Genomic DNA, 25,415 nt, shown 5'->3' on the forward strand with positions numbered 1-25,415 from the left:
GAGCATTACAATTGCTTTATTATGATTTCCACTGTGCCCAGCCTCAGGGCATCAGCTTCTTCTGGAGTGCTGTGAAGCCTGGGCCACGCAGAGGAGCATGCAGCTGTAGAGATGGGGAAACAGGTCTTGGGGACGTTCCCCTCAGCTTACTCTCAAGTTACCTTCCGCAGAAAAGCACATGAAGGCATGAGGGACCAGAGCGCGTTGGATTCCCCAGTGTTACTCAAGTGTTCCGAGTCCCTCTCACAAGCTTGGGTTTGGCTGGGGGACAGATCACAGGACAACCCATGATGGCAGGAGGCTAACCTTGAGGGCCTTTGTGTCACCATGGCTATGGAAAGGCCTAGCTACTTATAAGTCAATGTTCTCAACTGTGGGTTGTGCCTACCCAGTGCTATAGAAACTGGAATGTGATTGGGCTTCTTAGTCACGGGCCCAGACTAGGGCTGACTCCCTTTCCATGCTCTGGGTCACTGGGGCATGTGGCCCAGAGGGAAAAAGCTTTTCCTTAGTGCTAGTAGAAATTCTGTAACCTGTTTGTTTTCTTTCCAAGGTTGCCAAAAATAGTGGCAGCAGAAAAGCAACAGCAGAGAAAATGCCCAGTCCCACCCCACTCCAGGGCTGAGCTGTCAGGAACAGGCACGATGCGTGAATATTCTCCACTCCAGGAGACCTCGCCATCGTCTGGGTTGCAGCCAGGGGCCCAGAGAGATATCCTGGGCAAATTCAAACTAAGTAGTAGGAGAAAGTAGCAATTTTTCAGACAAGAGCTTGAAATAAGGAAAAGAAAAAAAATTTAAAAAAAAAAAAAAAGAAAATAGGAATTTTATTTCACTATAAATAGAGGAGGGGTAAAAAGGGACTGTGGTGACAGGTACTGCCAGGATGACCTGAAGTTCTGGCATCAAAACTATTCTGCCTTTTAGGGCCACACATCTATCTGCCTTCACTCTGCTGGTCTGAAGGGAACATGGTTGCAGGATCACTAGAGCCAGCTACCAGTTCTCAGTCCCGCTTGAAGTTTCTCTTGGCTCTGGGGTGGGTCTAGCTGGCCTGAGGCCCTGCCAGGCAGCTTCTACTGACCTTCCCTCTCAACTTTTGGGCTTCCTGGCACCACTCTGACTGAAGCTGTGAAACCTGCAATGGTTGAGGTTGTGCTTTGGGCTATGAGTCCTGGGTATAACCCTGGGGTTCACTCCCCAGGGAGGTGTCCTCTTCCCAGGCAGTTTAATTCTGTGCTTTCCATAATGGTGACAGGAATAAGGGGACCCTAAGACTTGGCCACTTAAGCAATGTCAGGGTGACATCCCATAGGGAGCAGCAGGGCCAGAAAGGCCAGTATCTGCCCTGCTAGCCCCAGGTACTTGGGCTGAGGGCAGAAAGAGGCAATGTCCTCATGGTTTCTACTGCAGCTGTCCTCAAACGAAGAGGGGCACTTGAAGGTTAGATCAGTACCTAGAGTGGGGGGACTGCTCCATCCCTGGGATACCCTAGGGGCCATTGCTCAAGTGTTCTGCTGGGGGAAGGCTAAGGCTGGGCTCAGGTGAGGAAGCCAAGGAGGAGACTTGGTTTCATAGCCAGGGCCACTGCTCAGCTGACACTCAGTCCCTGCAGCTCTGCCACATCATCCAGCTGCCCCTTCATTCACATCTGAAGGTGGGCAAGAGGAATGCGAGGTGAAAACACTTAGGGCAAGTGGGCTTCAGAGGAGCCTGTCTGTAACCCAGGCCTTCCTTGGTTAGAAACACTGATCTCAATTTTGGGTAGCCAAGAAGACTGAAACATTTTCTCATACCTTATTAGAGTCAGTCGCTAATATTTGTACTTGGCAGAATTTCAGAGTCACAGTGACGGGAGGGCTTGAAAATGAAATGGGCTTCACTAGGTTTCTGAATGTTTTTAACATCTCTATACATACCGCATAGGGGCTCTGGCGATTAGAACACTGCAAAGGGAGATTCTGGACAGGGGGTTGGGGCAGGGCTTCTGCAACTCTGGACTTGGGGAGCAATGGCACTTCCCCTTTGGTAAAAAGCTAGATGACTGCCTGTGGAGAAGAGGCAGGCTGCTCCTTCGTGCTTTCCTGCTTCCTGGGACTCTTGTGGGCTGGGAACTCTATTCTTTGCTGGGGGAAGTGGCCCCTGGGATCTCTGTAGCAGGCCCTCACCCAGGAAGTTTGCTCTTCTCGAATAGGGAGAAGGGTGATCCCAAATGGGCCTGCTCCTGTTGTGGAAGAACTCTGGGGCTGCTTTGCCAGGCCCTGGAATATGGCAGGCCTGACCTGGCCCACTGACTCTCCTCCCTCACCCATAGAGAGCTAGAGACAGCAGCTCCAAAGAGGTAGGCATCACCTTGATCTGTGAAGGATCAGGGAACAAGATGGACTTCCAGTCCCTGTGACTGATGAGGCAGGAGAAAAATGCTGTTCAGCTCTCAAAGCCCAGAGCTTGTCTCTACTCAAAATGCCCTGTGAGATTGAGCAGCCCAAGGCCACTGGCACAGGAGACGATTTGCCAGGGGAGTAGGTAAGAGCCCCTGTGCTTAATGTGCTTTAATCTCAGTGCAAAACCCCAGGCCTGGCTGCCTCAGATGCAGTTCTTAGGCCCAGGAGTCCTGTGCTTTGTTTTTTTGACTAGACTGAATAATGGCCCCTCCTACGGCTCAATCCTGGGGGATGGCTGAAGAGTATTTCTAAAAGCTGTGGGCCATACACCTGAGCCCAGATTTATCTCCTGCCTGCTTCATTTCAATCCAAATAATACAACCCCAGCAGCTCACCACCCTGCTTCCAGCTAAAGGCGATTCCTACAGGAGGAGACTACACAGGGCTCTCATGAAGCCCCTGGCTGCAGCTCCCTGCTTTCCTCGAAACATTCAGCACTGAGCAGTGTGTGCTTTCTTCTGTATGCACCTGATTTAGCACAAGGGTCTTGAGCAATGAAGATGTGTTTGCTTCTGCATAACTGTGCTCCACTCCCTTTTGAATAACTCTTGGTAGTCAGATCTGGCTATGCCTAAGTCATTAGGTTGGAAACAGAAGCCTAGAACATGGATCCCACGGACGGCCAAGATGAGCCATAACACACAGACTGAAGAATTTGAATTTGATGAGTACTTAGGAAGCAGGGGCTGGGGCTTGGAGGCCAGGCTTGGTGCTCTTGTAGCAGCCTCTGATTGCCCCAAAAGGCCTTCCATGCCACGCCCAGGCCCTAGCCTGGTGGCAAAGGACATGTGGTTAGCAGTGAGGAGAAGCAGCCACTCAAGCCGTGTCTCAGTGACAGGGAGAAGGGGAAAATTTCTCCTTCTGTAAGGCTTTCCCAGGACCTTCTCTGCAGAGCCTCTTCTTAAGCCCCAGCCTCTTATCCTCTTTGTCAGGATGGCTGAAAGAGTCCCCGCTCAGGGCTCTGCAGATCTTTCTTGGGCTGTGGAAGGTGTCTACAGTGAGTTGAGCTGGAACAGTGAGGAAGCATGAGCCCCGTTCTCTCTTCCTCCAGAGCGTGCTCTCGTCAGTCTCTGTGGTTGGTGACTTGGGTGAAGCATCTAACACAGAGGCTGTGGCTCCCGCCGGTGTGTTTGCTCCATTCAGGTCCCCTTGGCCCTGGGCCATGGGCTACCATCTGAAAAACAGGGGCCAAGAAGGCTCACCTTGATTTTTGACTATCCTGCTAAAGACTTTTGGACTCAGGTAACCTGACTGAGAGGTTCCTAGAATCCTGAGTCCCTGGGAGGGGCTGCCTCCCCCTCTTCCAGTCAGGATTTTCCAGGCTAGTTGCCTTCTCTGTCACCAGGAATTGGAATTTAAATAAATAAAGGGCTGAACTTCAGTGGTGATGTTTAACTCTTTTCCCAACTCAGTACAGCCGAGGTACATAATACACACCTACTAGTAACAGCAGCTCACTGCAGAAGGGATTTTCAGTGGGGAAAGTGGGGCCCGTTAAGATCTTTAGGATCTCTAGGCAGGCATGCGAGTCTGACATGCCCCTTATTAAGAATCATTTGGCCGGAGATTTGTCTATTGGAAATTAGAACTGGCTTATAGAAGGGGTGAGTAGAGACCTCCTCCTCTATATCAGGGGCTTCACAAAGGGACTTTGGTCCTTTCTCAACCAAAAAGAACCAGGCTTCTGATGGCATGGACAGCTGGGCAGCATGTGTGCGTGTGTGTAAGTGTGGTGGCAGGTCCCGTCTACGATGTGGGGCAGGGATGGTCCAGGAGAGGATGCTGCCATAGCTCCCAGGGCTTCTCCTTGTGGCAATGCATTCACTGCCTCTGTTGTGAGGGGAATGGTGATTTCAGTGCCATAAAGCTTAGTGACAAATTAAGACGCTGGCAGTGTCCCAACCCCATGAGTCTCAGTGCCAGAGGTTGGTGGGGGAAGGGAGAAAGGAGAGAGGGGAGAGGACGTCACTGTCCTCAAACTGAGCTTCTCTGCTCCATGCTATCCTGGGGGTTTCAGGTGAATGGCTGCGCTGTTGGGGCGAGCAGCCAGGATGTAGAGGACATTCTCTTGCAGGAAGGTAGGCCAGTCCACAAATCTGGAGTGGAAGCAAAGAACAGGGTCATGAGGCTGGTTTGAAGACGCGTGAGCCCTGATCCTGGGGCAGCATGGCTTGGGCTACACAAAACTCAGGGAAGCTTGGCTCATGCCTGACCTGATTATGGCTGGCTGTGCTACCAAGCCAACAGACTAGCTGGCTGGTCCTATAGACTTGGGTCAAATGTGCCCTCTTGGAGCCCGGTTTCTTGGGTGGGCGCTTGCTGTTTTGGAGTGGGAGTGGGTAATACCCTCTCTTACTTGTGTGTTTTGTGGGGGTTCAGAGGGTACAAATGGCCAGGTGAGGAGGTCCTACTCACCTGGACTCCTGCTCTGTGGGCAGCAGGGTCTTGTCCTGACTCTTGCTGCTGCTGCTGGCTGGGCTGCTATCTGCAATGGGACCCACATGGCTGATACTGCTGGGCAGAGGACACATGGTTAGGAGTGAGATAGTGAAATGCCTGCCCCTCCCAAACTCTGGTAAGCCCAAGGCTCTGGACACACTCATCCAGGCTCTTCTGACGTGTGGCAACACCGAGTTGAAGATAGAGGCTGCCCTATGTCCTGGCCCGTAGGCATCACCATCCTCTACCTAATGCACAGGAGGCTCCTCTCTCGGCTGTTGGCAGCGGGAGCAGGGAGGTATGGAAGGGCCACTGGCATGGAAAAGGGAGGAGAAGAGGCTGAGTGGGGACTGGGACTGGTAAGGAGCAGACCTGACACTGCAGGAAGGAGCCTCTGGGAACTGTTTGCAAAACCAAGAGTGCTGGGCCCGGTGGCACTCTGCCTCACTGATGGTGCTCCCACTGCCCCGTGCCAGGAAGGCAGCTCGGGCTCGTTCCCGCTCCTTCACTGTCAGAAGCCTCAACAGAGAGTTCTGGGGAAGAAGAGACAAGATATTAGAGGTGGAGATATCTTGTAAACTGCCAGGTCATAGAGAATCCTACCTCCATTACCACCTTTGCAACCTCCCTTAGAAACTGCCCAGAGCCTTTCTGGAGGCACCAACACTTCCAGTGCGGCCCAGGGCAGGTCAGTCTTCCTCACACAGTTTCCTCAGCCTGGGCAGCAGATCATCCATCACTGGATGGAACCTGAGCCCATTCCTGATACTGGTCCCTGCTCGGGCAGGACCCAGTGCTCCCCCAACCTGCCCAGCATGCCTCCCAGGCCCTTGTCACCCAGTATCCCAGAAACATTTGCCCCAGCTGGCCCTCACCTGGGGACGCAACTGCTGCAGAAGCAGGAGGGACTCATGGGACAAGAAGTCAGGCCACTCTATGTGGCCTCGATGTTCAGGATCCAGGGCAGCAAACTGGCGGGCCGCCTGCTCTTCTTGCTCCTCACTCAGGGCCCTGTCACGGTCCCCCCGCTTGGCTGCTTGGTGACGGTAGCGCAGAAAGTCCTCCAGTGTCAGGGAGCAATCTGTGGGAGGCACCCCGTGCTGGCCATGCCCATCCTTCTTCAGCCTTAGGGCACTTCCATCACCTCCAGGGCACCCTTGGGGCCCCCACACCCACAGCTCTTGCTGAGTCTCTGCCTCCTATGGCCAGGGTTACCCAGGCTGCGACCGGGGATGGGTGACTCTGCTGGCTAACAACTCAGGAACAAGGACCCATTTACCCTCTACCCACTAAATATGGAACACTCCTTTCGTGGTTCATCCTAGAAAGCATGAAGGAGAAATCTGCCCGGCCCCTCTCCATCCAAGTAGCACCACCCAACCTTACCAGGGATGACTTTACACCTCTGAAAGGTCTCCGTGAGGCTGTACATTTCCTCCTCAGTCAGCAGCAAGTTGATGTTGTCCTGAAAATAAGGAAGAGCTGAGTCGGTGGCCATACAGGCCAGTAAGAAAGGCCAGGGTCAAGGAGGCTAGAAATAGAATTTCAGCTGGAAAGCAATTCCAGGATCATCTAATCCCAGCCTCCTATTCACAATCAATGAGAGTGAGGCCCCAGAGAGGGGAAAGCACTTGGCCAGAGTTGTCTTTACTCTGGGGCAGAATCTTCCCGAGAACTCAGATATCCTGACTCCAGCACTGAGCCCCTTTACTAAAACAGTGGTTGTCTCCTCTGAGCTAACCTAGGGATTTCTTGGAAGTGCCTTAGGAAGCTGCTGCACGGAATAAGGGGGCTAGTGAGTAGGCAGGTTGTGAATCCCTATCTCCATCAACCAGAGTGGCTCCATCTCCATCCCTTTTATCTACTTGGCTTCTGTGTTAGGCTGTGCTAAAAATGTATTTTAGTTAAAAAAAAGTTTAATACTAGCTCTGCTCCAAGTGGTGCTGGCCCACTTGGATACAAAGTGGGTTGTATCACTTTAAATAACTCCAGAATGGTTTTAAAAGATGCCATCATTACAAGGCTCCTAAAGCCAAATGCGTTTTTTTGTGGTGCCACAGAAATTTTAATTCCAAAGGAGCACTGATATCTTATTTTGTTGACTTAACCATACAGTCTTTAAACTATCAAAGATCCTTTCTAGTATAAGGTTACTTTCTTCCTCTGAAATACCAGCAAAGTACAAGAGCAGATATTTCATGAGTATTCATATGTGGATCTCATAAAGAACTCAAACCATTCTCTTTCTTCCATAACACTTTTTAAAAACTAATATATAATAGTTGTATTTTTCTTTCAAACCATACTTTCAACAAACACCTACTGAGCACCTAGTATATACTGGGTGCCACAGTGGTGTGTAACACTGTGAGATGTGTTCAGTGTGGCTGGGGCTTGGAGTACGTGTGTGTGCGTGTGTATGTGTGTGAGGGAAGGAGGGGGCCTACTATGAAGCACCTCCAGTACCCTTTATCGAGCCCCTCAAATTAGGCCTTTATTCTGAGGGCAAAAGGGAGCCACCAAAGGGTTTTCAAGTGGGGAGTGCTGTGGTCAGATCTCTGGCTGCTGTGTGGAAGATGGATTAGAGGGGCAGAGTCTGCAGGTGTGGAGAGCAGTTGAGGGCTGCTGCAACAGTCCAGGCAAGAAATGATGAGCAGCTAAACTGAGACATGAGAATGAAGAAGGGAAGAGAGATTTCAGAGATATTATAGGCGGCATCAACAGGACTTGATGACTCACTGGATGTGAGGCGTGAGGGAGAATAAACTGGGATTAGTAACTGGGGCATGGTATGACTATTCACAGAGATGAGGAGTGGAGGAAGAGCAGGTTTGGGGGCAAAGATGAGTTCATTTTGGGGCATGATGAGTGTGAAGTACTTGTGAGATATCAAGGTGAATAAGTGCAAGAGACAGGAAATTTAGGTCTGGACACACAAATATAGGAGTCATTAGTGTTTAGATGGTGGCTGTAGATGAAGTCACCCAAAGAGGGCGCAGTGAGCAAAGAAGGGTATTAAACAACAGAACCCTGAGAAACACAGGACTGAGACAAGAAACTAACAAAGGGCATCGAGAAAGAATGGTCAGAGACTAAGGCTGGAAGAGAATCAGTAGAGAAGAGGGTACTGGATACCAAGCAAAGACAGCTGCAGAATGTGGGAGGTAATGTTAACGGTGGTTACATGACTGAGGTGGGATTTTATTGACTTCCTATTTTCTCTCATTTCCATATCTTATGCAATAATTCTCATAAAAATACTAAATCCTAAAGGAGAGAGAGAGGAATAAAGAAGTAATAAATACTTCAGAGAGATCAAGTAAGAAGATGCCTTAGGAAAGGTCAGTGGACTTGACAGTTAGGAGGTGACTGGTGACCTTAGGAAGGGACAATTCTGCAGAATGATGGATGCAGATGTCAGATTAGATTATAGGTGGTTGAAGAACCATAGGAGATGATGAAATTCTTTTAAGAAGTTTGGCTGTGGGGCCAGGTGCAATGGCTTGTGCCTGTAGTCCCAGCTACTGAGGAAGCTGAGGCAGGAGGATTGCTTAGGTCTAGGCGTTCAAGGCTGCAGTGTTATGATCGCACCACTGCACTTCAGCCAGGTGACACCGTGAGACCCTGTCTCATAAAAAGAAAAAAAGAAAAAAAAGCAGCAGCTTCGTTGGCTGTGAAGGGAAGGAAAGAAAGGAGAGGTACTTGGAAGGAGGCTTTGTAAAAAGCCCAGTAGAGCATGGTGGCAATGATGGTAGGACTGTGTCAGGAAGTTGGGGAGGCAGCATGTGTTCCTGGGGGTTAGGGAGGTGACCCCTTCACAGCAGTCCTATGGCAGCAGTACATCGCAAAGCAGGGTGGCTGAGATGAAAGGCTGGCATCTGGAAGGGGCGACAGGCACTGGAGAAGGTCGCTGGTACAGCAGGGTCTGCTGCAGTGTACTCCAGGGGGACAGGTGTTTAAGCAGCTGAAAATAACTGTTCCATAACAAGCCACAGAGGAAGAGTTATTTGTTAGAAAGTGGCACATCTCTGCTTTCGTCTAAGCAGCAGGAAGAAGAGGGGGATCAGCAGGTGCTCCTCACTCTGAAATCAATAAACAATGACGATATCTGCAAGACAACAGATCCATAAGGCAAGACTTGAACTCTATTCAGGTGTAGTGAGAAATGGCTATAAATCTGGCTTTCAATGGAAACCTTAGACTCCGTCCTTCATTAAAAGTTAGAAGGCATTTATATATAATCTGCGAAGTTCTGAATCAATAGAGCTTTGTCATTTAATTCACGTAATAACCACTTCAAAGAGGAAACGCCAATGCTTATGAGTCAGGTGGCAGGCTGAGTGAGGATCTGAGGCCTAGGAAGTTTTCCTGTAATAGGATCTACCCCTACTGGAAGCAAGCTAGTTAGGATCTCAGGTTAGTTTTCAGATGGATACAGTGAATGACAACTATAGACTATTAGAGAAAGAACTGCTCCAAGCAGAATTACTTTTGAGTAATTAGGCCCCAGTCAATCTCCTAGCTCAGAGGTTCTCTACCGGGGGTGATTTTGCTACCTTCACATTGAGATGTATGCTACTGGCATCTAGGGGATTGAGGCCAGGGGTGCTGCTAAATATCCTACAATGCACTTGGCCCCCCAAACAAATAACTAACCAGCCCAAAATGTACTGAGGTTGAGAAACCCCATCCTAGCTCTAGGTCTCTTGTATGTACCATTGGAAAATTCTTTTTTTTTTTTTTGAGATGAAGTCTCGCTCTGTCACCAGACTGGAGTGCAGTGGCACGATTTCAGCTCACTGCAACCTCTGCCTCCCAGGTATAAGTGATTCTCCTGCCTCAGCCTCCCAAGTAGTTGGGACTACAGGCACGTGCTACCAGGCCCAGCTAATTTTTGTATTTTTAGTAGAGACGGGGTTTCACCATGTTGGCCAGGATGGTCTCAATCTCTTGGCCACGTGATCCTCCCGTCTCGGCCTCCCAAAGTGCTGGGATTACATGCCCAGCCCATTGGAAAATTCTTTGGGTCACTGCCTAAAATCAAATGTTCTAAGACTGGGCCTCCAGGAAAAGTGCCAAGTCCTCTGCTGTCCCTGCAGTCCAGACTTACACAGTAGTGGCAGCTCCAGCCTGTTTCTGTGTGGGCCATCTCCATCACCTCCGCTGCACTGTCTCCTTGGATGTAGCCCATGCGGCGCAGGCAGCCATCATGGAATACCCTGGTGCAGACCCTGCACGGGAAGAGGCTCTCAGCTGTCCAGACCTCGCAAACATCACACATCTCATCGTTGACAACCTGCAGAAAGATGGCAGGAGGAAACAGGGATGTGAAAGCATAGGCAGCAAGATTCCAAGGCCACGAAGCACAGAGCTACCTGCATGGGGCTGAGCCTTCCCAGATTAGCCTAGAGGAACAGCTCCAACTGAAGCCATTGTTGAGGTTTTCTTTCTGGAGGACAAGAACCAGGAGGTCCTTCCAGTTGCTCACGTCTTTGTGACCATGTTTATGAACAGGGAGCTACTGGCACTTTTAGAAAGAATAATCTGTTGTGAGAGATTGTTCCAGGCATTGCAGGGCATTTATCATCCCTGCTTGTCTTGGTACCAAACACCAGTAGCCACCTAGTGTTGTGACCTCCCCAAACTCCTCCCTCCCAAATTTCCTAATGCCTCCTACAGAGTGTAGTGCTATCCATGGTTGAAAACCCATAGCAGCGGGGAAGAGGGGGAGAGTCGACAGAATACCTGCCAGAGCATCATTCTTTATCATCCACTGCCTCAAGCCTTTAACAAAGATGAATCCAGGATACAACAAACATTTTATTCTTATAGAAGATATTCAAAGATTGTTTTGGACTCAGTTCCATTTTTCTGGCTTTGAGGATCACCTTATCCACATCCATCCTTCCTGTCCTGCTCCCTGATACGCTAAGACTTGAGGATCCTGTCCTAACTGGATACTCACAGGCTCCCTGATACGCTAAGACTTGAGGATTCTGTCCTAACTGGATACTCACAGGCTCTCTAGGCTCCAGGCAGATTTCTGGAGGTTTGTCATCATCCAGCTTCCGGGTGGGGCGGATGAAGGCAGGGGGCGTGAATCGGCTGGTCCTGTCAAACTCCTCAGGCTCCACGCCGCGCCCATCTCGGAGCCGCTCCCAGGCTGCACGGCCGGCACTTCTCTCTTCCTGGACCGCCGAGGTTCCTGCTTCTGCTTCTTTGTCCTCCTGCACCTCCTGGACGGAGCCCTCTACAGTGCCACGGCGGGACCCTGGCAGCTCGCCTGTGCGTCGGATGGAAGGCCTGTCCCGCAGCCCATCCTTGAAGGCAGACACAGCCAGACTCACCTTCTGCACCTGCTCCACTGTCTGCCGCTTGGACATCAACACCCCCATGGCTCTGTGGACAAAAAGCAGAGGGGCACAAGTTCAGCCAATGGCTGAGGATATCAGGCCAATCAGTTTCAACCTAAGTGGCAAGTGCTATTAAACAGTTTCTCCCTCTTCTAGAACATGGTGGGGGTGGAGACAGCACATGTTAAGGATCAGAAGATGTTGGTTCTACTTCTTTCCTAAATTTTATGTATTTATGTATTTATTTAATTAATTTATTTATTAGAGATGAGGTCTTACTATGTTGCCCAGGCTGTTCTTGGACTCCTGGGCTTTAGTGATTCCCTTGGTTCAGCCTCCTGAGTAGCTGGGATCACAGGCCTACCACTTGCCTGGATGACTTTGGTTCAATTTCTGACAGGCCTTGCAACTTTGGTTTTCCCATCTATGGAATGAGGGCTATCTCCGCAGCCCACTTCACAGAGATGTTACAAGGATAATGTAAGAAAATGGGCTTAACAGTGCTTTGTAGACTGGAAAGCACTCTATGTGCATGAAATGATATCTGTCTCCCTTCCTGTCCTAAAACCAATTTAGTCCAGGGGTCCTACACCTCTGCTACTTCTAAATGGTTAGAGACTTCAGAATCCAAATTTCTCCTCTACCCGGCAAGAAGACTCAAGGCTTAAAGCAAGCTGGCAGCAACACAGTTCAGGCCTTTTGACACAAGAAAAGCTCCTTCAGTAAGTACCATGAACAATCCATCTGGGGCTAATCCTCAACAAATGCCTACTTTTTAAGTCAATAAACTCCTAGTTTTAGAGGATTCCTGAATTAGTCAGTAAGGGAACTCTGCCACCCATATCCATGTGTTCAAGGTCACACAAACACTCCTTTGCCCCCTCTCATTAGTAGCTGTGCCTCTCTGTGGGTCTGTTTATCTATTACAGACACTGGCCTATTACAAAGCTCTAAGGTACCTCTCACACTTCTAAGGTAAGGCTGCACTAATGTCACTCCCATATTTTCTGTTTTATTTCTTCTGAACTGTTCAAGAAAGGTCCATATCCTTTACAGGTTAAAAAGTAACATCATCCCTGCTCTTCTCTGCAGTACCAGAGCACAGCATTGGACAGTGAGGGCATGACAGGGCACATTGCAAAGCTGGTCTGCTATTTCCTAGCCTGAGGAGACTTTGTGGAAGTCAGCTGGGGAATGCTTTTTCTAAGTAAAGTGGAGCAGAGTCCATTTTAGCCTTGCTCTCAATCCATTCTAATCAAGGCTTATTGAACAGTATTATGTGCAAGGCACTAACTGCTCATCATAGGAAACAGAAGACAGGAGAACAGTCTCACCACTCAAGCTACTTAATATTAGAAACCAAAGAAGTCAAAGTGCTGACAGTACCTAAAGGATGGCGAGACCCACCACACTGCTGGTGGACAAAGTGGACCCTGAAGGATGCATAGGCGGTTATGCTCAGTTTGTTTGGGGAAAAAGGTGACAGCAGGTAGGAGGAGAGGTAGGGCCAATTCGAAGGTTACTATTAATATCATAGTCCAGGCAAGAGGTAGAGGGTTTAAACGGAAATGATGACAGCAGGAATAATACTGACAGAGTGTATCTGTTACCATGGAAATAGAATTAGGGAAATCTAGGAATAAATTGATAATTGATTGGATGAAGGACAAAGGGAAAGAGGGCAGTCTTTTTGTTTTTTTGTTTTGTTTGTTTGAGACAGAGTCTCGCTCTGTTGCCCAGGCTGGAGTGCAGTGGCACAATCTTGGCTCTCTGCAACCTCCGCCTCCCCTGCCTCAGCCTCCTGAGTAGCTGGGACTACAGGCGCGTACCACCACGCCTGGCTAATTTTTTGTATTTTTAGTAGAGATGGGGTTTCACCGTGTTAGCCGGGATGGTCTCGATCTCCTGACCTCATGATCCGCCTGCCTCAGCCTCCCAAAGTGCTGGGATTACAGGCGTGAGCCACCGCGCCCGGACAAAGAGGGCAGTTTTAAATGGACTAACTAGAAGAATGGTAGTGCCACTTACAGAAATTGGAAATAAGAGGGATAATTAAATTAGATTTTGTACGTGTTGAATTAAAGATGTCCCTGGGACATTCAGGTGTCATGTTACCCCCTGATTAAAACTTTCAGTGCTTCCTACAGCTTTCAGGAGAAGTCCCCACAATCAGTCTCTTTACTGTGGCCTGTGAGGCCCTGCAGGTCTGGCCTTCTTTCTTTACTCTGTGTCCCAATCATAATGGCCTTATTTCAGTCTTTATTTGCTATACTCCCTCTGTTTGGAGGAAGTTTGAACATTCCTCCCCACCTGACTAGTGCCTATTCATCTATCAGAGCTTAGCTCAAGTCTCACTTCCTCGGGGAAGTCACTGCTGACTCCAGTCCAGGTCGGAGTGCTCACAGCATCATGCCCTTCTGCTCTGGGCACTTACCTTTGTCATTACATATTCAATAGGATGATTACTGATCAATGTCAGTTTCCCCATTAGACTGTTTTATCCCACACAGTCCTTATCTCCATTGCCTAGCAATGTGTCTATTAAGCATCTAACAGAATAGATTCTTAATAAACATTTTTCAATTAGCTAATTAATTGTGGAGAATTCTTTTTGCTTTAAAAAATGAAATCTTAATACATGTACTATCTGATGACAACCCCATCTTCTTTTTGGAAACACTGCTTGTATGTGCCACAGTGATGTGAACTCCTACCCTGCTCAGGTGCTTGCCTTGCCACTACTGCTACCAAGGAAATTCATATTCTTGAATTTATAAACTGATTGATAGAAGAGGAAAGAACCACCTCCCCGACTCCATTTATAAATTTGTTTGTAAAACCGAAGTATGTGACTAAGGAACATTGACTTTAAATACTTCATACTGCCTTAAAGGGCAGTGGCACAGGAGATTTATTGAAGAAAGATTTATTGAGCAAATTCAGGAAATCATTTAGGGTATTCATGCCTCAGTGGACAACTAATAATAAATTGTAATTAAAAGGAAAATATCTTAATCCCCAAATAAATCCATAAACAATTGTGATTCAGAAATCATTTTTTCCATCAGCTAGAAACAAATATTAAACAATAGGGAAATGAATTATGTAGCTACCATGAAAGACTAAACAACATGGAAAACACTGACATAGAGGTATATTTATTGGTGGGAAAGATACTCAAAATATGCAAACATATTCACAAAAATAGCAAGTTACAAAAATGCTCATGCTATGATCTAAATTTTGTACTGTATGTACTTTTAATCTTTTTGTAATCTGTATTTTCCAGTTTTCCCACATGGTACCTTAATTAGATAATAAAGAAAATCTTAGGGTTGGCAACTTGGCGACTTGCTTTTGTTTTGGGTCCCCTGTTCTGTGATTCAGAACCTGTTGTTGGTTGCTTTGGGCTTTAGTTCTCTGTCTGTTGATGAGTGTATTTGGAACATATAGTCTAAAGCATTTAGAATGCTCATGTTGTTTTTCATCTTCTTTTAAAAGTTCATATGACCTAACGAGGGAATCTAGCCAGGGTGGGGTGGGGATGGAGAGAAGAGTATGTATATGTTAAATTTTTTGCTGAGGCTTTGGACCCAGGGGGTTCTTGAAGTGACAGGGCTGGGCCTTGTAGTCCCCAGATGCTGCTCAAATGCCTCATGGGCAACAGCATGTTCGATGGCTGGGTGGGATGCAACTCCCCAACTCACAGTGAGAGAGGCACCCCAAGAGAGAAAATACAAAACTGACAGATAATTCTTCATATTTTTATTTGAGCATATTTTTATTATGAGCATTTACATTTGCAGACCACTATGTTTTCCTCAGAAACCCCAAGGTATGTTTCTCAAAACTTTCAACTGTGGCTCAGAATAAGAAATATATTTTATGTGATAACCCTGTAGACACATGTGTTTATAGATCTGCAACTGAAGTCAAAATTTTGTGGAGGCCGGGCGCAGTGGCTCAAGCCTGTAATCCCAGCGCTTTGGGAGGCCGAGACGGGCGGATTACGAGGTCAGGAGATCGAGATCATCCTGGCTAACTCGGTGAAACCCCGTCTCTACTAAAAAATACAAAAAACTAGCTGGGCCAGGTGGCGGGCACCTGTAGTCCCAGCTACTCGGGTGGCTGAGGCAGGAGAATGGTGTAAACCCGGGAGGTGGAGCTTGCAGTGAGCTGAGATCCGGCCACTGCACTCCAGCCTGGGCAACAGAGCAAGACGCCGTCTCAAAAAAAAAAAAAAAAAAAAAAATTTTTGTGAAACAATCATACTTTTACTACATGTGATGCTCCCTGATATTTTCTATCCTATTTCATTAGAACAACCCTGATAGTGACTCTCTGAAATGATTTCATGACCTACTAATGGATTTAAATCTGCAATTTGAAGAACACGCCTCTAAAAGACAAGGATATAAGGAAAGTGCTGCCTTTAACTGATGTGGTGCAAGATGAACAGTGTATTCAAGCTTCTCTTAAGAGTCTGTGTGGTTGGAAGATCCACCAGAGATGGACAGCTACTAATACACCTCTGACTAAAGAAAACCTATTGTATCCAAGAGGCTGATGCTCTTTCATCTGTGGGCATATGTAAAAAACAAAATTAGCTAGGCATAGTGGCACATGCCTGTAATCCCAGCTACGTGGGCAGCTGAGGTGGGAGAACTGCTTGCAGGGCCCACGAATTCAAAACCAGCCTGGGCAACATAGCAAGATCTCATCACATTAAAAAAAAGATTGATTGATTGGGGCATTCTTTTTACAATGATTAAAAAGATGGAAACAAATCGGGCATGGTGGCTTGCTGCTATAATCCCAGCTACTCGGGGGGGCTGAAGCAGGAGGATTGCTTGAGACCAGGAGTTTGGGTCTGTCATGTGCCATGACTGTGCCTGTGAATAGCCACTGCACTGAAACCTGGGCAACACAGTGAGACCCTGTCTCTTAAAAAAGAAAAAAGGTGGAGACAACCTCAATAGGGAAATTACTGAATAACTTGTGATATATTCATGCTATTAAAAAAGAGAAAAAATGATTTAATTATTTATTTTGAGACAGCGGCGAGGGGGTCTCGCCATATTACACAGGCTAGTCTCGAACTCCTGCACTCAAGCAATCCTCTCACATAGCTGGGACTACAGGTCATGCTAATTTTTGAAAAATTTCAGGCAATCCTCTCACATAGCTGGGACTACAGGTCGTGCTAATTTTTGAAAAGTTTTTAAAGAGACAGGGTCTTGCTATGTTGCCCAGATTTGTTGATAACTCTGGGGCTCAAGTGATTCCCCGCCTCAGCCTCCCAAGTAGCTAGGATTATAGTTTCCAGCCAGAGCCCCCAGCTTGATTTAATTTTTTAAACATAACAACCAGAGCAATGATTCTCAAATGGTGAATTGGCTGGATCCTGCAGCAGGTGGGAGGTATATATCAGAAACACCAGGAGGAGGGGAGAAATAAGTGAGTTTCAAGAGCTTATCAATTATATATTTGTATTTGGAAAACAAACACTAAAAACCATCTCTGCTGTGTGTGTGTGTGTGTGTGTGTGTGTGTGTGTGTGTGACATAGACTACAAAACAGTGAGTTTGACAGTATCTTCTTGGTTCTTAGGGCTATACAGTAGGTACTAACTCTCCAAATAGTTGGAGGCAGCCTCCTCCCAAAAGTTATATCAGAAGTTTTAGGGAACAATCAAGAGACTTTCATGTTTATCAGAAGGAAGGCATACACTGGAAAAAAATAGTTGAGAAACACTTATTTGGAGATCTGGAAAAAACATACTAAATTCACATTTTCAAGAACGATTCATTAGAGGAAAACCACTGGTATGCATTTGTTTTTGGCTTTTTCAGATGTTTTAATAAAAGTTATTGAACAAAGACCAGTCAGTTAGGAAGTTACTCTATAAGTGAACTTACTCATTAACAGTGAATCAGCAAATTAACCACAGACACCTCCCAACATACTGTAGATCCACTATAACCCATTATTAACTGTAAGGATACCATTATTCTTTATAAGGATACCAAGAATAGCTATGAAGCTATCTCCATGGTCAATTATGTCATTGCAATGGTTTTGGGAGTTTATCCTTAAAGCAATTTCTATGAAGACTGAAGCTGACATCTACTAGCAAAACAAACATGAACACTTTCCCGTCCTGACCACAGGCTCTTGGAGCACTGCTATTCCTTTTACCGGAGATGGTTCAATCTTGTAGACCATTTTATGCCTGTAAGGGCAGAAATGCAAAGTAGAACTATTCACAGTAAACCATCAAAATCCAAACAAGACCACCAAGTCATTTTGAATTGACATGGCTTTGACATTGACAGTAAACTGTGAAGACACAACAGAATTCAGCTTTAAAAGCGAGTCTAAAACTCTTAATACTTAATGGAGAGGATCAAAACTGTATACAAAAGACACTTTGATTAAAAGTGTGTGTGCTGAAATATCTAAGATGTGCACCTGGGGTGTTTGAGAACTTAACAAAATCAGCTCAAATTTTTAGAGAAACAAGTGGTAGTGATTGGTGCCAGGTAAAAACAAATGCCTGTGGAGAAAAACCTGGCCTCTCCAGTGCTGGAAGAAGTCCTAGGAAAAAGAGAGAGTTAAAAGGAAATCAAGTTGCAAAGATCCCACAAATTATACCTAATGATTACTTCTTTGACTGGTGGGTGGGACTGGGGGTTTCTGCCTCCCTAAAAATGATGAAAAGAGGCCAAAAAGATATTGTCCCAAGAATTATGTGGCTGTCAGGGAATTTGTGGTATCTAGGGAAGGCTTGGAAAAAAACTCAGGAGAGGAGCAGGTGATGGTAAATAACAGCGGGACAAGAAGGTGGAAGAGGGCCGTCTGACTTCATGAACTGGAAGAAACGAAAAGAGCAACAAGTAGAATCTGTCTTGGGTAAGAGAAGCCTGTCTAGATGTGTTTCTCAGGCAGTAAGACATATGTGGGCAGCTTGGAATGTTTGCAAGACACACCCATTTTCTGCAGAGCACCTGCTTAGAATTCAGCGGGATTAGTTATAAGGGCAAAGTGGTGGGAGCAAGAGGAGGAGGGGCTGCTCCGCAGCAGGAACTGATAGAGAAATAAGGACGGGGAAGGCAGCTGGGGAGCCTCAATTTCCCAGCACTCTTGATAAAGATTCAGAGCTGTGGAGAGCCTGAAAGGCAATACTCCTAATAGGAGTTTCCTCATGCAGCGTGTTAAATGTAAAGTACATTTACTGATTTTCTCTTCTTAAAATTTATGTTTTCAGATCAGGGGTGGTTCTAGGGTCTCACTGTGTTACCCAGGCTGGCCTCAAACTCCTGGGCTCAAGTGATTCTCCTGCCTCAGCCTCCTGAGTAGCTGGTCCAATCTGATTCTTGGTATGGGAATGGAGGCTGTATAAAAGGCTCACAAGCAAGTAAAAGTGGCTGCCTGGAGGTTAGGGCTTCCCTAGGAAGGAACAAGGCAAAGAAAACCTCTGAGTGAGGAGAAAACGAAAGACAACCAAAGAGAATGGGCTGAGCAAGCAGAGTAAAGGAATCTGTGCTTCACTGAGATCAGGAGGGAGAAAAGTAGAGATGGTTCTTACTGCCTTCCACAGAGCATGTGACACTCACTTTTAATCAAAGCTTCTTTTGAATACAGGTTTGATCCTCTCCATTAAGCATTAACGGTTTTAGCCTCTTAAATCTTTGTTGAATGAATGATGCAGAGATGACTGGGCAAGATAAACAATTTATTTAAGATCATAGTGTCTTTTCTCTTTATCAAATTGGCCAGAGAGACTAATCAGACCAAATCTCCAAAACTCAATTCTAGAAACTATGCAGTCACCAGCTCACATCATCACATCTACTCTATTTCCCAAGAGGTGGCACCTGGACATTGAGTCAGGGCTAGCAGGGATGAAAACACGAGGGTAATTTTTCTCTGACTACAAAGGAGAGCTAAGAAATTCTGCAATTTAGCCGGTTTCTACAATCACAATGGTAAGAAAAGAGAAGCCAGTATTACCAAGGTCAACAGTCCCCTGCATTTATGCTGTGTCCTGTGGATATGGTGAGGCCCACGGAGGGCAGTTGCCTTAAGGACACAAGTAGAAAGTGTGAAAATGTATTTCCTTTGTCCTGGATTTGAAATTTAGCATGAGCAGTATCTGCACATACAAGTGAAAAATTTCAAGGCGGTCAACAATTGGCTCCTGGAAGCATGTGCCCGAAGGACTGGGAGCCTTAGGAAAAACCACATGCCTAACACAGAAGGTGACCAGCTGCAAGATTGTGGAAAATCAACAGAACCAGAGTCTGCAAAAAAAAAAAAAAAAAAAAAATGCTGAATGCATAGCACAGACTCTGAGCTTACTGTGAACATCAGCATCAACCCCAAGATTTTAAGCAAAAAAACCATCAAAAAGAGTTCTCTTGTGGGTCTTTGAGGAAATCCAAGCCCCAAGGGGTCCGATTTTTCTCCAGTGACTGGCTGTTGCTTTAGATCCAGTGTCTCACTACAGTGCTCTTGGAGCCTGTTCCTACTCAGACATTTTGTCACCTGGCAGTATCCGAGAAACTAATTTTAGTATTCCTGTTTGTAGACCCTGAAAGGGTCTACCTGGTACCTCCCCACCTCTCTCCATTCAGCCTGTTTATTCAGGATGACACAGACACAACTACATGGGGCTTTTCTGAGGTTTTCAAGGAATAGAAAGGCTAAAGACAGAAAAACTTTTTCTGGCCTCAGCTCAAGACTACAAGGCATCCTGCTGCTGTTTAACATTTACTGAAAGCTCACAAAGTTCTAATATATATGAGAGCAAAATTATGGCATGATTTTAGCCTCTTAGGGCCTGAATCTTCATTAAAAGCCACGGTGCTGACTTCCCACAGAGGCAGAGCAACAGTTAAGGAACATCATACCATCAGTGATTGGCTGGTGAGATTGCACTTAGCAAGCAGAGCTTTTCAGCAAGATGGAGAGGCACTCCCTGTTTTCTGCTCTGGTTCCCTGAAACACAGATTCAGCCCCATGTAATGCAATTATTACACCTTAATTATCACCATTATTTGCTGATTCTCCAAACATTTGCCAAGTGCAGCCTACTATGCATCAGGCACAAATCAGGTGCTTAATAACTGATGGTAGAATGAACAAATGGAAGCTCATTCAGCCTGTGAGAATGCAGTGAGTATGTGCGTGTGCAGGGGGCATAAGTGTAGGACTGAAAAAAAAAAGGTGTTGCTTGAGCTAAATTTTGAATATGAGTAGGAGTTACATCAGTGGATAAGGAAAAAAAAAAAAAAAAAAGCATTCCAGGAAGAGATAACAGCACATGCCAAGGCATGGAGCTATATGGGGACTCCATCATGACTTAGATGGTATGAAGCCAGCCTGGGGGCTAGATAGAAATAGGCAAGGAAATGTGTCTTCACATAAGAATTAGCATCAGTCCAAAAAACTGGTTTGAGATAGTATGCTTAAAATATTTGTTAGAAGAGAATATGTATTTGAGTTTCAGGGAGGAAGAAAACCCCAGAGAATTGGATTTGCCAAGGCCAGGAAGAGGGACTGCCCTGATAAGTTCCAGCGCTGACCAGTGAGTGCATTGTTTGGCCTTAGGACCCAACAGGAAACTCCTTCGCAACCTAAGAGCTAGTAGGTGGTGATTGTAGTGAATCACTGGGGCTTTCCCTCTGGGAGACTCCTAAGCCTCAAAAAACAAACATACAAAAAGAGAGCGAGCCAATTAGCCCACACAGTTCTGTTTTAGTGAGAGGACCCCAGTAAGATGAAGCACTTCTCAAAACCAAAGAGCCAACATATATCTAAAAGGGATTCATAAACTGTAACATGCTATCTAAATAAAAGGTTCGTCATTACTATCATAGGAAGGCAAAAATGTGGTCAGTTTACACTCAGAGTATAATGGGCAAAAGTAATTTTGGCAGGGCACTGGCAGGAGGGCTGAATGTGGCTGCCAGAGGAGGCATAGCACAGCAGCTGAGTTTCAGTGATGCTTGGGAAAAGGCATACTCTACATTGGTTCCTGTAAATATTCTGTAATGCCATAATTTCCCCCTTACTTTTCCTACTCTTTATAGTGAATTATTAGAGAAATGCAGACTGATTCTATGTGAACTCCTCAAGGGCAAGAAACTCATATTTATCTAGCATAGTGCCTGGCAAGTAAGTAGCACTTAGTAAATGTAAGTGAGTCTCTGAGGGGATTGCTGGAAAAGGGGAGAGAATGGAGGGGGATGTGCTAATGGAAAAATAATCATGTCTCCAGCTGGACACTGATGGTCTTGGTTTCTTGGTCCAAAGCTAGTAAGCAATTCCTGTCAGAATTTGGTCATTAAGATTGAGGGGTGGAATGGATAATGATATTCCCATCAGAAATGAATAAATCAAGTTGGGACATGAAGATAGCAGAAGCCAAGCAGCACTGCTGGAGAGAAGCATGTGGGACTAAAAGATAATAGATTCTGTAGCTAAAGAGAAGGGAAACTATATTTGCATAAATGTGATCCACTTAGGAACAGGTGTAGTGGGAAAAATTGCAGAGTGGGGGAAATGGGCCTGGGAAGGTCTTACTATCCATGTTTGAGGAAAAGGAATGCAAATGTTAGAAGAAGACAATGTTAGAAGATTGGAGAATATGTGAAAGATCAAGGGTTGAGAAATCCAGACAGTAAAATCCAGACACATTTGGGCACACTCAAATGAAACTGGGTGAGCCATTCTCTCCCCTTTTATTTCCCTTTGGAGAGAGCATTTTTGAGAAGATTAAGGCCACCTGGTGACATCTTTCATGCACATTCTGGAATGATCTGATTTGCAGACTCATGCTGTGACTAGGGAGAGTTAGGCAGTATTCTTAGAATTTTTGAAACCTTAATTTTTACCCAATGCTGGACATAGGGAAGGTGATATCCAAGGTCCAAGATTAGGGGAAAGCCTGGATCCATTTAGTGATTTTTCCAGGGTCATGAGTGGGTGTGATAATAAGCACCCTCAACAAAAGACCAATTTAGGAATAAAACCTCAAAGACAAATCAGTGAGCAGGAACAAAGATCATATCTTCAGGTTTGGTCCTTCTGACTTTCTTTAAAAATATGCCTACCTATTTATTTTGATCTGTTAAGCAAATGAGGTGGGTTTGAACTGAAAGGGGGATTATAAACAACTTTACAATGGGGAGGTCCTAACCAACATAAATCTTTGTCAGAATTTACTCCACTGAGTTGTGCACAAGGTAGCATAATTGAGTTAAAAAAAAAAAACAACTAACAACTGGTAAACTATGTTGTTCTGTTTTCCCACTAGCTTGGTCTCTCTTCTCACTATGTAATTCCAGAAGCCAAAGGAAGCCGCTTCTATTCAAGGAGGATTTAACTAGGTTTGACTGTGTGGAAGAAACAAGGAAGGGGAGCAGGAAAACCTTTCCGGAATGGCTCTGTAATGAATATCATTGCTTGGCCCTCTCACCACTCCATTTTTGGACAAGAAACCAGAATCCATCCTTGGGCTCAAAGTTGAACTCTTGGGATACAGCTGGAATGAAAACATCGAGGGGGCGAGATGAGGAGGCAACACTATGTCTGGCGCAGACCCTTTGCGCTCCCCCTAACAGACTCCCAGTGAGCCTTCCTTGACTCTGCACCTTTCCCGCCCTCCTCCTCCTCATGCAGAGGTACTCTTGGGCAAAAGTGTCCCGTGTGCTATCTGTGGACCATTGTCCACTGGTGCATGTAGTCAGAGGGCCACAAGGACAGTGTGGATCGTGCTTCCTAAAAGTGACCCTGTCTCTCCTTTCTCTCCTTCAAGTATTCTGTAGCAGGGAGGGTGGCCTTGGGACACTCCATCTGCAGAAGGGTTCCCCTAGATCCCCAGAGCAAGCCTTGTCAAAAACCACACCCAGAGGCCTCAATTAGGTCCAGAGCCACCCCAAGTCATCATGAAATGGGACTGCCAGTGAAGGAAGCCACACCCTGAAATCTGGGGATTCTGTGGAAATCAGTTCCTGCAGCAATCTCATGGCCACTTAAACTGTCCTCATCCACTTATTTAATCATCACATTTACTGAGCATGTACCACTGCAAAACCCTATGCTTGGCAGGCACCTTAGTGCAACTTATTAACAAATATCTATTCTTTCTTCTGCTTCTCCTTAGTACTTTTTCCCAAATAAAATTTGAAAAACATTTTATGACTATGTTTTTCATCACCTTTGTGACCTTGGGTAAACTGCTAAACCCCTCTGAGTCTCAGTGTTTAGAAGGGGATAATTTCACAAAGCTGTTGTAAGAGTTATATGAGATGTTTAAACATACCTGGTATAGTGCCGAGCGCACTGGTGCTCAACAATCCTATACATCCTTTATTCCTTCCTTCAAAGGTCTTTCCCTCCAGGACCTGCCAAAGTCTGTTATTCCACCTGATCTTACTGCTTCCTTCTGGACGGTCAAACCCAGGGGCTCAAATCTCCTATCTTTGCTTGAGAGGCCTCACTGGTCCTCTTCCCCGGCTTGGGGCCCTGTGCTCTCGCAGCAGTTTCTACCTCCACTAAAATGCGGCATGGAGCAACTGGGCTACCATGGAGAAGAAAAATCCGAATAGGGAAAGAGGGGAATGGAAAGAGGCTGCAGCCCCAGAAGGCCCCCACCTCTGGGCCACGGTGTGGGGAGACAAGTGAGGGCATATGGAACCCTACAGGGAGGTCGAGGCCAAAGTCCTTGGAGCCGTGGGAAGTCACTCATAGATCCCATGGCAGGATCCCCCCTCCCCAATCAGAGGTTGCTTCCCACAGTTCTAGGGCACAGTCTCAGGGCCTCCTTTTCTAGGGAGCCCTTTGGGGGCTCCACCACCTTGAGGCTCCTGCGGCTCCCCTATGTTCCCAAGTGGTCTTCCATTGAGCCAGCTCCAGAGACCACCCTTGTGCCTTCTCCCACAGTGACACGGAAGGGCTCTCTGGGGCCAGTCCCCTCCACGCTGGGGCTCCCCATAGCAGCAAATGCAGACAGCGCCCCGGGAGTCCATTCCCACAGGGGGTCTTTATGGGGGCGGCTCCTCACAGCACCTCAGGGACTTCCCCCAAGGCGTAGAGGCAGCAGTCACTCGGGGTTCATCCAATGACACGGGGGCCACTTTGGAAGCGGCTCCCACTCGGGGTTCATCCAATGACACGGGGGCCACCTTGGAAGCGGCTCCCACACAAGCACCTCAGAGTCCCGGAGGACTGTCCGCGGCCGCAGACCCGCCCCTCAGGTGACGGCCCGGTCCCCGCCGCCCCCGCCCCCGCTTACCGGGACCGTCCGGGTGCGGGACGCGGCTCCGGGGCGGCGGACTCTACACCGCGGGCCCCGCGCTGCCCACGGCAGCCCGAGAGCCGGCGTGCTGGGCCGAGCGCCGGCAGCAGGCGGCGCGGGCGGAGCGGCAGGCTGAGGAGGCGGTGGCGCGCGCGCCCCGAGCACACCCACCCGCCCCCCGGGGCTGCTGCGCGTGCACCCGCGCGAGGTGCCCTGGGCCGGACGGTGGGCGCGCCCCGCCCCGCCCAGTCCTCCTGCGCCTCCAGGCGCGGCCCTCGCGGCTCCGCGGGCGACGGGTGACCGGCGACGGGCGCGCGGGCGTGGGGCACCGTGGGAATGCTGGAGGACGGCGGTAGGCTCCGATGAGCAGACTGCCCAGGTGCCCGTGGGCGCCCCCCACGAGCGCCCGGCACTGCGGCGCGGGGACTGCGCCAGCGGCCGACTGCAGCAAGGACAGTGCCCCCCCGGAGGAGGCGGCCCGGAGGGGGCGCCGCGGGGGGTGCTGGGGCCGCTCACCGCTCGCGTTCCGCGCCGGGGCGAAGGCGGGGTCCGGGTAGATGCTGCCACCAGCACGTGCCTGGGGTGGGGAGAATGACTCATCCAGCGGGTCCTACCAGCCGTCCCCGCAGGGCTTCGGGCTCACGACCCTGGCACTGGGGCACTCACCTTTGCAATACCCCACTGGCCTCCGGAGGGTCCCAAGGAGCCTTCACATAGTCCTCGGCTGGCCCAGCCTACCCTATGCGCTGTTTTCTGGGATTATTGGTTTTTCATCTCCAGCAGCGAGGCTGTGCTGTCGTGTAACCCACTTTTTGCTGCAGCAACCTCATCCCTCACACTATCCAAACAGCTAACTTGTCAGAAGGCCAGCAATTCT

The 25,415-nt window shown here is 47.6% G+C and overlaps 1 protein-coding gene across 4 annotated transcripts; it reads right to left on the bottom strand.

The window, feature by feature from the left end:
- On the bottom strand, positions 1-25,415 carry PHF24 (PHD finger protein 24). Of its 4 annotated transcripts, none has more exons than XM_025359661.1 (8): positions 25,205-25,415; positions 10,900-11,281; positions 9,993-10,178; positions 6,269-6,347; positions 5,758-5,963; positions 5,255-5,415; positions 4,859-4,954; positions 1-4,539 (listed from the first exon to the last, which is right to left on the bottom strand). In XM_025359661.1, the coding sequence occupies exons 2-8, from the start codon at positions 11,275-11,277 to the stop codon at positions 4,443-4,445; spliced, it is 1,203 nt and encodes a 400-aa protein (XP_025215446.1). In that variant the 5' UTR covers positions 11,278-11,281; positions 25,205-25,415; the 3' UTR covers positions 1-4,442. The 4 variants fall into 4 exon arrangements, with proteins under 4 accessions (XP_025215446.1, XP_025215443.1, XP_025215445.1 ...); XM_025359658.1 differs by having other exon boundaries at positions 4,859-4,957; XM_025359660.1 differs by lacking the exon at positions 25,205-25,415 and adding an exon at positions 24,536-24,969.

This window comes from Theropithecus gelada, chromosome 15 (assembly GCF_003255815.1).
Source record: "Theropithecus gelada isolate Dixy chromosome 15, Tgel_1.0, whole genome shotgun sequence".
NCBI lineage: Eukaryota > Metazoa > Chordata > Mammalia > Primates > Cercopithecidae > Theropithecus > Theropithecus gelada.